The sequence below is a fragment of the Equus asinus genome, chromosome 2, assembly GCF_041296235.1.
Source record: "Equus asinus isolate D_3611 breed Donkey chromosome 2, EquAss-T2T_v2, whole genome shotgun sequence".
Taxonomy (NCBI): Eukaryota; Metazoa; Chordata; class Mammalia; order Perissodactyla; family Equidae; genus Equus; species Equus asinus.
In genome coordinates this window covers 133,181,477-133,194,500 of record NC_091791.1, presented here as the reverse complement: position 1 = coordinate 133,194,500, position 13,024 = coordinate 133,181,477, and the positions used below count along the sequence as shown (strand labels likewise).

General features: G+C 43.9%; 1 protein-coding gene across 2 annotated transcripts in view; it reads left to right on the top strand.

Moving 5' to 3' along the window:
• Positions 1-3,118: 3,118 nt before the first annotated feature.
• The window catches only part of MAP2K1 (mitogen-activated protein kinase kinase 1), a 75,400-nt gene continuing 65,494 nt past the window's right edge, over positions 3,119-13,024 (top strand). Inside the window, exon 1 of one of the 2 annotated variants that reach the window (XM_014856205.3) lies at positions 3,119-3,510. In XM_014856205.3, the coding sequence (XP_014711691.1) occupies positions 3,431-3,510 (80 nt within the window). In that variant the 5' untranslated portion in view covers positions 3,119-3,430. Of the gene's footprint in view, positions 3,511-12,608; positions 12,753-13,024 lie in introns of those variants that run through there. The other variant, XM_014856206.3, reaches the window with a different exon arrangement.

The following is a 13,024-nucleotide window of genomic DNA, read 5'->3' as shown; positions in this document are numbered from 1 at the left end:
AAACAGTTTTTCAAACTGCTTGCACAGATTTATACTCCCACCATCAGTGTAAGAGAGTCCCATCCTAGTTCCTCCACATCTTATCAACATTTGATATTATTTATCCTTTTCAATTTAGCCAGAACAGTGGGTGTAGTATCATAGTGGGGTTTTTTTAATTGTGGTAAAGCATACATAAAAATTTACCATTTTGACCATTTTTAAGTGTAGAATTTAGTGGGATCGAGTACTCACACTGTAATTTTAATTTGCATTTTCCTGATAACCAAAAAAGTTCAGGGTCTTTTCCCGATTATTGACCACTTGGATATCTTTTTTTTTTTAAGTGCCTATTCAAATCGTCTGCCCGTTTTTCTATTGGATTGTCTGTGTTTTTCTTGTTAATGTGTAGAAGTTCTTTATATATTATGGATATGAGTTCTCTTTCCATTATGTCCATTGCAAATTTCTTCTCTCTTTCTACGTTTTTTGAAGGTCAGAAGTAACTAACATTAATGTAGTACAATTTATCATATTTTTCCTTTATGATTTTTTTGTGTGTCTTGTTTAACCAATATTTGCTTATCCTAATGTTATGAAAATATTCGCCAATATTTTCTTTGAAAAGTTTTATTTAGTTCTATAATCCATCTGGAGTTGATTTGCTATGTATGGTGTGATGACAGGTCAAGACATTTTTTTCCATATGGATATTCAACCGACCCAGCAACATTTATTTAAAAGACTGTCCTCCCGGTGGCCTAGTGGCATAGTGGTTAAGTTCACATGCTCTGCTTTGGCAGCCTGGGGTTTACAGGTTTGGATCCTGGGCAAAGACCTACACACCACTCATCAAGCCATGCTATGGTGGTGTCCCACATACAAAATAGAGGAAGATTGGCACAGATATTGACTCAGGGCCAATCTTCCTCACCAAAAAAAAAAAAAAAGAAAAGAAAAGAAAAGAAAAAAGTAATTAAAGACTATTCTTTCCCCCACTGCACTGTTTTGACAACTTTGTCATAAATCAGGTGATCAAATACATATGGGTTTGTTCCCAGACTCTTTATTCTACTCCATTGGTCTATTTGTCTATCTTTGTGCCAGTGACATACTGTCTTAAACACAATCTTACATAGATCTTGATATCTGGTAGTGTAAATCCTCTGGCTCTGTTCTTTAAGACTGTCTTGGTTATTCCATTTCCCCCCTTAATTTCTTTGTTGATGTTGTTGTTTTAACAACAGCTTTTTTGTTGTTAGTGCCCTCAAGTGGATTCTGGGTCTTAGCCACCCCATGTACTACACAGCAGAACCCTGCCCCGTCTTTTTGCACAATCCTCTCACCTTCTGGCGCTATATCAGACAATGTTCTGTTGCTATTCATAGGATTTTCATGGCCAATTTTTTGGAAGTGGGTGGCCACAGCCTTCTTGCTAGTCTGTCTAGTCTGGAAGCTCCACTGAAACCTGTCCATCATGGGTGACTCTGCCGGTGTTTGAAATACTGATGGCATAGCGGGTGATGTGGTGTCCCTGACCTGGAAACGAACCCAGGCAGTGGTGAGAGTGTGGAATCTTAACCATTAGACCATCAGGGATGGCTAATAACAGCTTTATGAAGAAACAGTTCACATACCATACAATTCACCCATTTAAAGTGTACAATTCAATAGTTTTAATAAACTCACAGAAATGTGCAACTATCATCACTGTCAATTTTAGGACATTTTCATCACCTCATTAAGAAACCCCTACCTTTTAGCTATCATTCTACTATTCCTCATTGACCTGCCCCACCAAGCCCTGAGCAATCGGATTAATCTACTTTCTATCTCTAAAGATTTGCCTATTCTGGACATTTCATGTAAATGCTATCATATAATACATGGTCTTTTGTGAATGGCTTCTTTCCCTTAGCATCATGTTTTCAAGATTCATTCATGCTGTAGCATGGATCAGCATTTCATTCCTTTTCATGGCTGAGTAATATTTCAACATATGGATGTGCCACATTTTGTTTATTCATTAATCAGTTTATTGACATTTCGGTTGTTTCCACTTTTTGGCTATTATGAATAATGCTGCCATAAACATTTGTGTACAAGTTTTTGTATGGATATACGTTTTTCATTTCTCGAGTATATAGTTAGGAGTGGAATTGTTGTATCATATGGTAATTATATTTAACTGTTTGAGGAACTGCCAGACTGTCTTCCAAAGTGTCTGCACTATTTTACATTCCCATGTTAATGTTTAAAAATTTTTAAAAAATGTTTTTAATTGAATTAGTTATATATATAATAAGAATGTCAAACAATACCAAGAGCTACAAAATAAGGAAACCTTACTTCCTCTATATATTGCAAACAGCTGGGCAGCTGACGTCCTGCTCTGGACCACCAGGTGCAGATGCTTACTTTGTTCTGCACTCCTAATGCCTTTAAGACTGAATGCTTTACGGAGGGCAAACGGACTGAATGTGCATTTTTGAATAGGTATTCTGCCTCCTTTATTCATCTCTTTAGTTATTCTTATTTCTTCAAGTTTTATAGAACTGAAATTATTGATTGAAAAGTTTTTTTTAAGGCTTTAAAAAAATATTACCAGTCTTCTCTCGAAAAAGCTTGCCCCAATTTGCAATCTCATCAGCACTGAGTACCCATCTCCCTGTGCCCTAGTTAGTAGATTAGTAGTGTGTATAACCACTTTATATATATTTGCCAGTTTGTTAGGCGCAAGGAGTCTCTTGACAAGTTTTCTACTCCCCCACGCTGCCTCTCCTCTGGAAATGAGAAAGGGTCCTTTTCCTTATTCATTTTATTACTTCTGCTCCGTCAACTTTATTCGCCCGGGAACCAGCAAGCACGACCTCCTTTCCCAGTGGGTCCCCCCGGGCGGCTCACGTCAGCAGAGGGCGCTGTGGAGCCAACGCCCGACCCCGCCCCCAGGCCCGCGCGCCGCGCCCCCGTGACGTATTTCCGCGTTAGCCGCCGCCGAGGCGTGCCCCCATTGGCTGTCGGCGAGGCAGTAGGGGCGGAGCCGAGTGGGTGTGGTAAACGCCGCAGCCCGGTGGGGCGTGGCTTCCCCGGGCCCGCCCTCTGCTCGCGCGCCCTCCCCCGCCCCCCAGTCCCTCCCTGGGACGGCTGCGCGGAGCGGCCGGGAAGCGGCGGCGGCGGCGCTTTCACCCCTGGTAGCTGCAGCGGGGTCCTTGTGTGCGCGCGGCGGGTCCGCTCGAGCCGGGGCGCCGGGGGCTGAGGCGGGGAGAGAGGGAATCCCGGGCTGCTCCCGGCCCCTCGGCGCCGGCGCACCGCGCGGGGCGCGCCCCCCAAAGGCAGCCCCGGGCCCGCAGCGCCGACTCGGCCCGCGCGGCGGGCGCGGGGCAGCTCAGAGGGAGGAAGCAGGAGGGGCCGCCCTCTCGTCGGAGTTGGAAGCGCCTTCCCCGTGTCCAAAATGCCTAAGAAGAAGCCGACGCCCATCCAGCTGAACCCGGCCCCCGACGGCTCGGCGGTTAACGGGACCAGCTCGGCCGAGTAAGTCCGGGGTCGGGCCGGGGAGGCCCGGCGGGGCGCGGGAGCCGGGCCGGGTGCGCGGCGCGGGGCTCCGCTCGGGTTGGTCACGTAGGTCTCGGGCTGGCGGGCGAGGAACTGCCGGCCGCCGAGGTATCGGTGACTAAGCACTGATTATGCTCCTGACTCAGACCGGCCAGGGGACCCGGCGACTCTCGATGTTTCCTCCCCTTTCCCGACCTTTTCAGGCATCCCTGGCCGCTGGCCGTTCCCGTTCTGCCCCCGAAATAGACTGGTTCATCCCCCGCCCCTCCCCGGCGGTCTCCCGGGGACTCTGGCCTGTAACGGGGAGAGGGGAACACGGGCTTTGGAAAGGATTAAGATCGCGTTGCGTCTTCTGCTCAGGGTGTGGAGTGTGGAGTTGGGACCGGCGCGCAGCATCCTCACCTTGGTGCCCGACACCTGTGGGCCGAGAGTGCCTCGCGGCCGCCGCCGCCGCCCGGCCCGCGGGGGCGTGTGCGCACCGGCCTCCCCGCGGCTTTTCCCTGGCCGACCTAGGGGGCTCCCGGTCCTTGGTCGTCTTCCTGGAAACTGTCTTGACTCGGAGGGAGCGGCTTTCCTCTTCTTCATCTGACTCTTCATTCATTCGTTCCACAAATCACTCCCCACCCGTGACGCCCCTGGCTTTCTTGACCATGCGCCCTAAAACCTCCTGACCTGGGACGTGAACATGAGGCCGTGGAAACCACGCACAAGTTGCTCCATCTCAGCAGCTTCCAGCGTGGCTCACAGTCCAGCGCTTTATTTCATTAAATAACGATGAGGCTGTTTCATGGATGTTTCTGAGCTCCCACAGCTCTTTTGTGTCCTGGGTGAGGGACCCGGCTAGCTGGAGAAGTAACTAGAAAAGATTTGATTCTTAACCTTTTGTCTGCACGCTGGAGACTTTAGGAAGCTAGCTGGTGAAATGAATCCAGTAGCCCTGCACCTTCTGCCCTTAGTGATTTCCGTAACCTTCCTTTCTCTCTCTAGATTTTAATAGCCCAGGGACCTTTGACTTGGTGACTCTGTCCATCCCTGTAATGATCACAAGGCCTTAGGTGAGCCTGTGGTGTGAGCTCAACCGGGTTCCTCAGACCTGCTCCCCAAAAACCCCTTTCAATACTTTAGTGTCTGTTTTCCATGATATTGACTTATACAGGTCAGTGGATTGCTTTGCAAACATTCAGTTTTAGTGTACAGAATTTTATTCCCTTAAAAAAGCCGGAAAGCCTCCCAGGGTGGGGCAGGACAGGCCGAGTTTTGACCACTGTGGATTCCAGCTGAATGTTGTGGCCTCATCATCCTGCTCCTGTTTGATTTGGAGGAAGGTACTGAGTAGAAGTACCTGTTGTCATTCTGTTGTTAGTTGTGACACCACAGCTATGTTCTTGCAAAAGGGGGGAATTTCATTAAAAGAAAACAATGTTGGGAGGAAAAGAAGAAACTACCCTGGAGTTGGCAGAAAAATTTGGGTGAGACTGGGAGATTCTAAACAGTGTTAAGAGGTTGGACTCTGGAGTCAGGCTAAGTTTGAAGCCTGGCTCTGTTACTTTTGGTTTTGTGACCTGGGACAAGTCTCTCAGTCTCGCTAAGGCTTAGGTTTAGTTTTTTTAATCTGTGAAAATGGGGCTAGTGATAGAACCTACTTAGGGCAGCTGTGAAGATTAAATGAGTGAATACGTAGTAAACCTTCCATGAATGTTAGCTGGGTAAATGTTGAGAAGGACGAAGGAAGGTGGAAGGTAATTTCCGTTCGTGGTGGTGCATATGTGTGTTAGGGTGCCTTTGCTTCTGGATAAACGACTCTCCCTCTCTTAGTTTTCTGTGCCATTTGCATCTACCTCCATGACTCATTGCTGTGTTACAATAGGAGGCATCTTTGTGTAGGCTGCCTGAGACAAACAAGGACTGTTCCCCTACATTTTCTGGCACTAATGAGGGGAAAGCTGTGCACATCTTCATCTTTCACCTCCGTGAGTGTTTCTTAAGCAAAGCTGCTGTTCTCATAATTTCTGTGATTAGGCCAGGGCACAGTTCTGATCATTATCATGCAATGTAAACTAAAGAAGACAATCCGTTGCCGGTAAAGAACCCGGTACTAAATTGGTAAGGTTTCTTCTCCTCTGTAGCTTGCTGGCATCTTGGGATTTACCTCTCACATTGTACTTACCTCTTTCAGATCGAGCTGGGTTATATGGGACCTGAAGTTTATGCAAGTTCTGGGGGTCCTTGAAGACAAAGAATGCAAAAATACTTCTTTTGAAAGTTTTGCAGAAATTTATGAGCGTATTGCAAGGGTGCTAAGTGTTAGAAAGAAATAGATTGGAAATAAGATCATATCATTCCCCTGTTTAAAATGTTTTCATGGTTGCATTGCAGTTATAATAAAATCCAAACTCACTGTATTAGGCTGTGAGACTGAGTGATCTGCCTGCTGTGGCCCCCACCCCCATCTCTTTAACCACGTTTCCTGCTGCTCCTTTCTTCCACTCTGCTGGTCCTCTTTCACTTCCTCCATGGGATGGTCCATACTCCCTCCAGGGTCTTGCACATGCTCTTCCCTTGGCCTGGAATGACTCATCTCTTCCTCTTCCCAAGCTAGGAAGGAAGCAATCTTCACTTCTCTTAAATCTCATTTCCTTGGAGATACTCACAGACCACCTAATCTAAAGTAAGTCCCTCTTTTTCATGTCATGTGATTTTTTAATGATACTTGTTTACTGTGTCTAATTTTTACTAGGGTGTTTTAAATATCTGTCTCTTCTGTATACCATGAACTATAAGCCTAGGGCTACCTTTTTTTGATTCACTGCTCTGTAAGTAGTACCTAGAATATAGTACCTGGCACATAAGCGCACAAATGTTTTTTGGGTGAATACTATTTCTAATATTTGCACCATGTGTTTAACAAACCTTTTTATACCTTTTCATTTTTCCTTTAATTTTCCCCTTTACTCTCATTCCCTTCTCCTCATTTCCTTTTCTTTCACAGGCACCCACTCTAGAGTATTTAAGATATGGTTTTGTAATTCCACCCATTTGTTGGGTACATGTGTACCTTTGGGAGGTAAATAGCCTTGTTTCCTGTGTTTCTATGCTTAGAGTGCTCGATGTTACTGTGCTGTTATTCAGCCTTAAAAAAGAAGGAGATCTGCCATTTGCAACAACATGGATGGACCTGGAGGATGTAATGCTAAGTGAAATAAGCCAGATACAGACAGAAAAGTACTGCATGATCTCACTTACATGTGGAATCTAAAAAAGTGGAATACATAGACGCGGAGAGTAGATAGGTGGTTACCAGGTTTGGGGAGGTGGGGTAAATGGGGAGATGTTGGTCAAAGGTAGAGAGCTGCAGTTATGTAAGATGAGTAAGTCTAGAGGTCTAATGTACAGCGTGATGGCGATAGTTAATACTGTACTGAATACTGGAATTTTGCTAAGATGGTAGATTTCAGGTGCTCTCATCACACACACACAAAATGGTGACCGTGAGGAGATGTGTATGTTAATTTGATTAGCTTGACTGTAGTAATCACTTTGCTGTGTGTATGTGTGTCAGGTCATCATGTTGTACATTTTAAATGTATTCAGTTTTTATTAAAATTCTGTTGTGCTATAAATCTGTATCAGTCGGGATAGACTAGGTGATGTTGAGGTAACAACCACCAAATCCCAGTAGTTTTAACACACTTGCAGGGCGGAGGGAGGCTCTGTTGATTGGATTCCACCAGAAATCCAGGCTGATGGAGGCACCATCTCTGAAATAAGTTTATGTGAGAAGGAAATCTTGTGAAGCACATTCTGGCTCTTAAAGTTTCTGCCTAGAAGTGACACATGTCACTTGTGCTTTCATTTCATTGGCCAAAGCAAATCACATGGCCATGCTGGCCTTCAAAGAGGGTAGGGGCCTTCTTGGAAGGAGGAGAGCTAGGACTGTTTGAACAGAAGCAATGAGCACTCCAAAGTTATTTCAGTTTCTTATTTTTTTAACCAAATGCTATGTTTCTGAGCTCTATTCGTATGCTATGCGTGTATCTAGTGCATTACTTCTCTTGGTTGCAGAGCAGTCAGTCATGTGCATGTACCACATTTTACTTATTATTCCCTTAGAATTAGGCACCTCTTGTTTCCAACCCCTTGCTGCTCCAAGCAGTGCAGCTGTGACCATCCTTGTACACGGCTCATTTGGGACCCTTGTTGAGAGTTCCCTGTGGAATGTGCTCAGAAGTGGGATTGCTGGATCTTAGGTACCTTGCCTCCTTCCTAGATGAGGCACATAATCTCTTTGTTTGTTTTTTGATGAAGACGACTGGCCCTGAGCTAACATCTGTGCCAGTCTTCTTCTACTTTGTATGTGGGATGCTACTACCTCATGGCTTGATGAACAGTGTGTAGGTCTGCATCTGGGATGCGAACCTGCGAACCCTGGGCTGCTGAAGTGGAGCCCGTGAACTTAACCACTATGCCAACAGGCCAGCCCCTCTTTCTGTTTTTTTTTTTTTAAAGAATACTTGTAATCTCTGAGGAGAAGCCTGAGCCCTGACTAGAAATCACAGTAGCAACAAAGGGTACTTCCCAAGACCTCACTTTTTCTTTGACCTTAGGCAAGTCCTTTGTACTTTCTTTTGGTTTCCTATCTGTAAAATGAAGATGATAATGGTTTACAAAATCTTTACCTTAATGGCCTCCAAGGCCCTGCCTGATTAGATCCTTTGTTTTCTTGCACTGTCCCTTTCACTCCAGCCACACTCCTCTCTGTGCTCTTCCTCAATAGGTTGGGCACATTCCCATCTCAGAGCTTTTGCATTGCCATTCCCTCTGCCTGGAATGCTCTTCTCCCAAATACCCATGTGACTGCTTCCTGACTTCCTTCAGACCCCTGCTCAAATGTCTCCTCACAGAGGCCATCCTTGATCACTCTAATTCAGCACCCCCTGTCGTTCTCTACCGCTTTATTTTGCCGTTTTTCTTCATAGCTCTTACCACTAACTAACGTTGCATTGTGTGTAAGTATTTACCTGCCCTTCCCCCTACCCCCACTAAAATGTAAACTTCTTGAAGGTGGGAACTTGGCTTTGTTTCTTGCTCAGAGCGTAGAACAGTATCTGGCCCATAGTAGGGCCTCAATAGATATCTGTTGATTAAATGAATGAATCCTTCCTACCTTGGAGGAGTATTGTCAAGGTTAAACAAGATAACACATATAAAAGTGCTTTGAAGGCCATAAGGTGCTGAACAGACAGGAGGGTGTGTTGCTTGGCCTTGGTGGCATCCACAGATTTTTGATTTTGAACTGTTTCACTGTGACCCTGAAACACTCAGACTTCCTTAGTTTAGCCTTCAGAGCGTAGTTAATAGCATCAGCAGTTCTGCCAGGTTTGTAAGGGACACACATCTATTAGAGTGTGAGGGCCCTAAAGGAAGGGGTCAGAGAGGTTGAGACAGGTTGATGTGCTTTTTGGGGTCTCTTATGGCCTTTTCTGGAATGTACACCATGATAACTAGGAGCTTTTCAAGTGGTTTTAACTGATTTGGTAGTTTTGAATTTGGGTGCTTCTACTGATTTGTTGCTGCACTGACTAATACTGGTGCTGTCTTTTGAGAACAGCTGCAGGTGAGAAGTAAGGCCAGCTGAAGCTTGTGTCCTTGGGAAGAACATATCTGCTGTTGTTGCAGCAGATAGAGAAATTGCAAAAAGTTTCATAAAGATCACTTAGCCTCTGGTGAGGAGATGTGTGGGGCTCTTGTTTGAACATAAACACAAAGTTCTACTTTCACTTACTTATGCGTCTTTGAAAGAAAGGGAGAAGATTCTTTGGTAGAGTAGCTGCCAGCCCTGCCTTACCCATCTAGGTTGCTTTTTCTCTCTTCCAGTTCACCTGCTGTGGTGACTGACCCCTTTCCTCTCCTCCCTTGCCCCAGCATACTGCTGCTTACCTCTGTCTGGTCTTGCTTATTTGGTTTCCTTTGTCTGGAATGCCCTCCTCCACTTTTATTTTTGTTTTATATTTGCCACCACACTTTAGCTTCTCTGGGGGCAGGGACCATGACTGTCTTGTACTGATACTTCCTCAGCATCTAGCACAGTGCCTGGAATGAATGAATGCTACCCATCTTTCAAGACCTAGCATGTTGTTCATCTCCCATGTAGCCTTTTCTGATAACTCTATGCTATTCTAGTACCTGGGTTTGAGACTTAGTTCTACCACTTCTTTTTAAAGATTTTACTTTTCCTTTTTCTTCCCAAAGCCCCCCAGTACGCAGTTGTGTATTTTTAGTTGTGGGTCCTTCCAGTTGTGGCATGTGGGACACTGCCTCAGCATGGCCTGACCAGCAGTGCCTTGTCTGCGCCCAGGATCTGAATCGGCGAAACCCCGGGCTGCTGAAGCTGAGTGCACGAACTTAACCACTTGGCCACAGGGCTGGCCCCTAGACCGCTTCATAATTGTTCACCTTGGGCATGTCATTTAACTTCACTCACCCTCGGTTTTCCTTATTAGTAAAGTAAGGACAATAATATAATGAACCTATGAGGGAAGGAGGGCAGGTGAGCATCATTTGAAATAGTGTTTAGGAAAGCACTGTATGATTATTGGAATGCTGTCCAAATGCGAAGTATTGTTAATGATGCCAGCTTTGATTTCTTCCTTATTAGAAGGCTGACTGTTATCTTTTGTTCTTAATGCCAAATTGCCAATGTTGATGAGTCATGTTGATTTGGACATTTTATATGCTGCCCATCTTTTAAAATCTGACACAGACCTGGATCTAATCAAGCCTAACTTCCTGTTTACAGCAAGTACAGGGACAGAGGAACAAGTTAAATGACACCAGGAGGAAACAGGCAAATCCAGGATGTGAAACATTCTCTAAGACAACTGACTCAGTCTCTTTAGAAAGTCATTGGCAAGGGGGAAAAGGGGGGGAGTGGTGCTCTTCTAGAATAAGAGATTAAGGAGACATGCCAACCAGATATAACGCATGAGCCTCGATGAGGTGCTGAACCAAAAAGTGAAGTAGCTATAAAATGTACTCTTGGGACAATTAGGGACATTTGAATAGGAAATTATTAATTTTTTAGATGTAATAATGGTGGTATTATCATAAGTGATGCATGAAACTTTGAAATGGTTCAGGAAAAAATCCGCATACACAGTGGATAAAGCAAATGGGGCAAAATGTTCACAGTTGTTTAGTTGGTTAGTTTATGAGTTTCGCTGTTTTATTCTTTCCATTTTTCTGTATGTTTGGAAAAATTCACAGTAAAATTTTTAAAAGTACTCAAAGAACAAAATTCATCCTAAATCTTATGCCCTTTTTAATGTTAACTCACCATTTTCTCTCTTCCTTTTTATACTTCTGGTCTATATTGTATAATAAACATCACATTAAATGCAATATCGTTTTTTAATTATAATGCTTTCTTATTCACTAAATGTTCCTTTTGTGTCTTTTTTTCCTTATCTTGATTGTTAGCGACCACACCTTTTTGGACCTCTGGGTCTACAACACTGTTGATACAGTAAATCATTTTTGGTAGATTGGGCAAAACCAAAATAATGTTTAAATAAACCAACAAAAAAACTTGCTAGCTTTCCTTTATATGAATTGGTAGTTATTTCCACCACATCCACAGGAAGCACAGGTCAAGCAATGGTGAATCTTTCCTACATGTTGAGGAAACAAACCCCGAGAACCCACAGGCTGTGAAGATGAGGTGAGCTTGAGAAGAAAGCTTAGGCTCCCAATTTTGTTTCTGTGATTCCCTTCCAGAAGCTGCCAACTTTGAAAAATCATCCTGGTCTCCTACTGCCACTTGATTGTGTTTTTACTTCATGTCCTGTGTCATGTTCTGTTGCCTGAAAGCCCATGAGAGCTGTTTGGAGGCCCACATACCTGTTTGCTAAGTTCATACCTCCCGGGATGAATGGCGTTTTGTTTTAAAATAGCAGGTGTTCTGTGAATCCTGGTGCAGGGCTGACTGCTAAAAATGTTGATCCTGCCTCTGATTTCTTGGCGGTGTTGCTCCCAGGGGCATCCTCCTTTGATGTCAGCTAGGGAGTCAGATTCATAAGACGTTATACGAGGGTTGAAGAAAAAATGGACAAGAGTAGAGTGACCTCTTTTCTCCCCACCTCTTCTTTGAATATTTACCTGTATAGGCATAACTTATTAGAAATTTGAATGTATAAACACCTTTTAAAGAAAGAACCTACAGACGTTATCTTTTCCAGTTTAACTTTTGGTTATTCCATATTATACATATTTAGATAGTTGTGATCAGTTGAGTCTTTTTTCCTCCCAGTTTTACACACAAACCTAATCCTCATGCTTGTCATTTATTTTTGGCCGAAGAGTAGAATTTGATAGGGTCTGGCTTCACAAATGACACTTTGTTGATTATTTAGGTGACTTCCAGATTTTTATTATTTGTTGATACTCTTGTAAATGTTTTTGAACCAGATTTTTGTTCTGCTTTTAGATTAATTCATACATGGAATCAGAGGCAGTGAACCATGTTACCGCTCTTGTTACATATTAACAGAATATGTTTCAAAAAAAGATAGAGCCAATTTACGATGTATGTTTCAACTGTTTCCTCAAGTTTCAGGAAGTTTTTTTTTTTTTTAAGTTCAGTGATTTTTGATAGTTTAATAGGTGATACAAGGACTCTTTAAAGGTCAATCTGTTTAGCTCAGTTGCTAACCAGGCTGTGTTTTTGAATTGGGATTATTTTCTGCATTTCATCAGTTCAGTTTGAACTAATATTTAGTGAAGACCTCCAGAATGTAATTCACAGGCTGGAAGCTGTAGGTAGGTGAATGAGATTGTCTTTGCCTCCCAGGATCTTAAAATCTCATCTAGGAGGGGAGGGAGGGGTTGCAGGGCCACAAGAAGAAGGAAAGAGATGACTGCAGGGTAAGAAAAGTGCCCCAAGAGAAGAGGTACAAAGGCAGTACTGTTGGAGCTCGTCGAGAGGAGGAAGAACACACATTCAGTGGGGGGAGGTTAGCAGAGCCTTCACGGAGGAGATGACATTTGAGCTGGGTCTTGAAGGATGGCTAGGATTTCCATGGGATTGGAGGTGGGGCATGGCAGGAAGAGAGCTCAGGATGAGCACCTTCTCACAAGTGGGAAAGCTTGGGATGCGTGCAGGAGCCAGCTACTAGTTTAGTGTGCTGGGTGCATCGGTGCAGGTCGCAGGAGATGAAGCCGGAGAGGTAGGTGGGATGGTTTTGTGCTACCAGGAGAACATTTTGAAAAGTCACATGCAAACTTTTGTTCCCCTCTGACCGTTTTTTAATAGATATGTCCAAATTGTTTTATGTACTTTGTATTTTTGTTTATTTTTTTGTTCATGTCTGTTATTAACCATACATAATTACTTGTCTTCTGGTTTGTTAAAGCACTAGGTCAGTGTGCTTTGTATTTTAAAGTTTTATAAGTTATGTGGTTACTACATTGTCTCATTGTGATGTTTTCCTTTTATGTT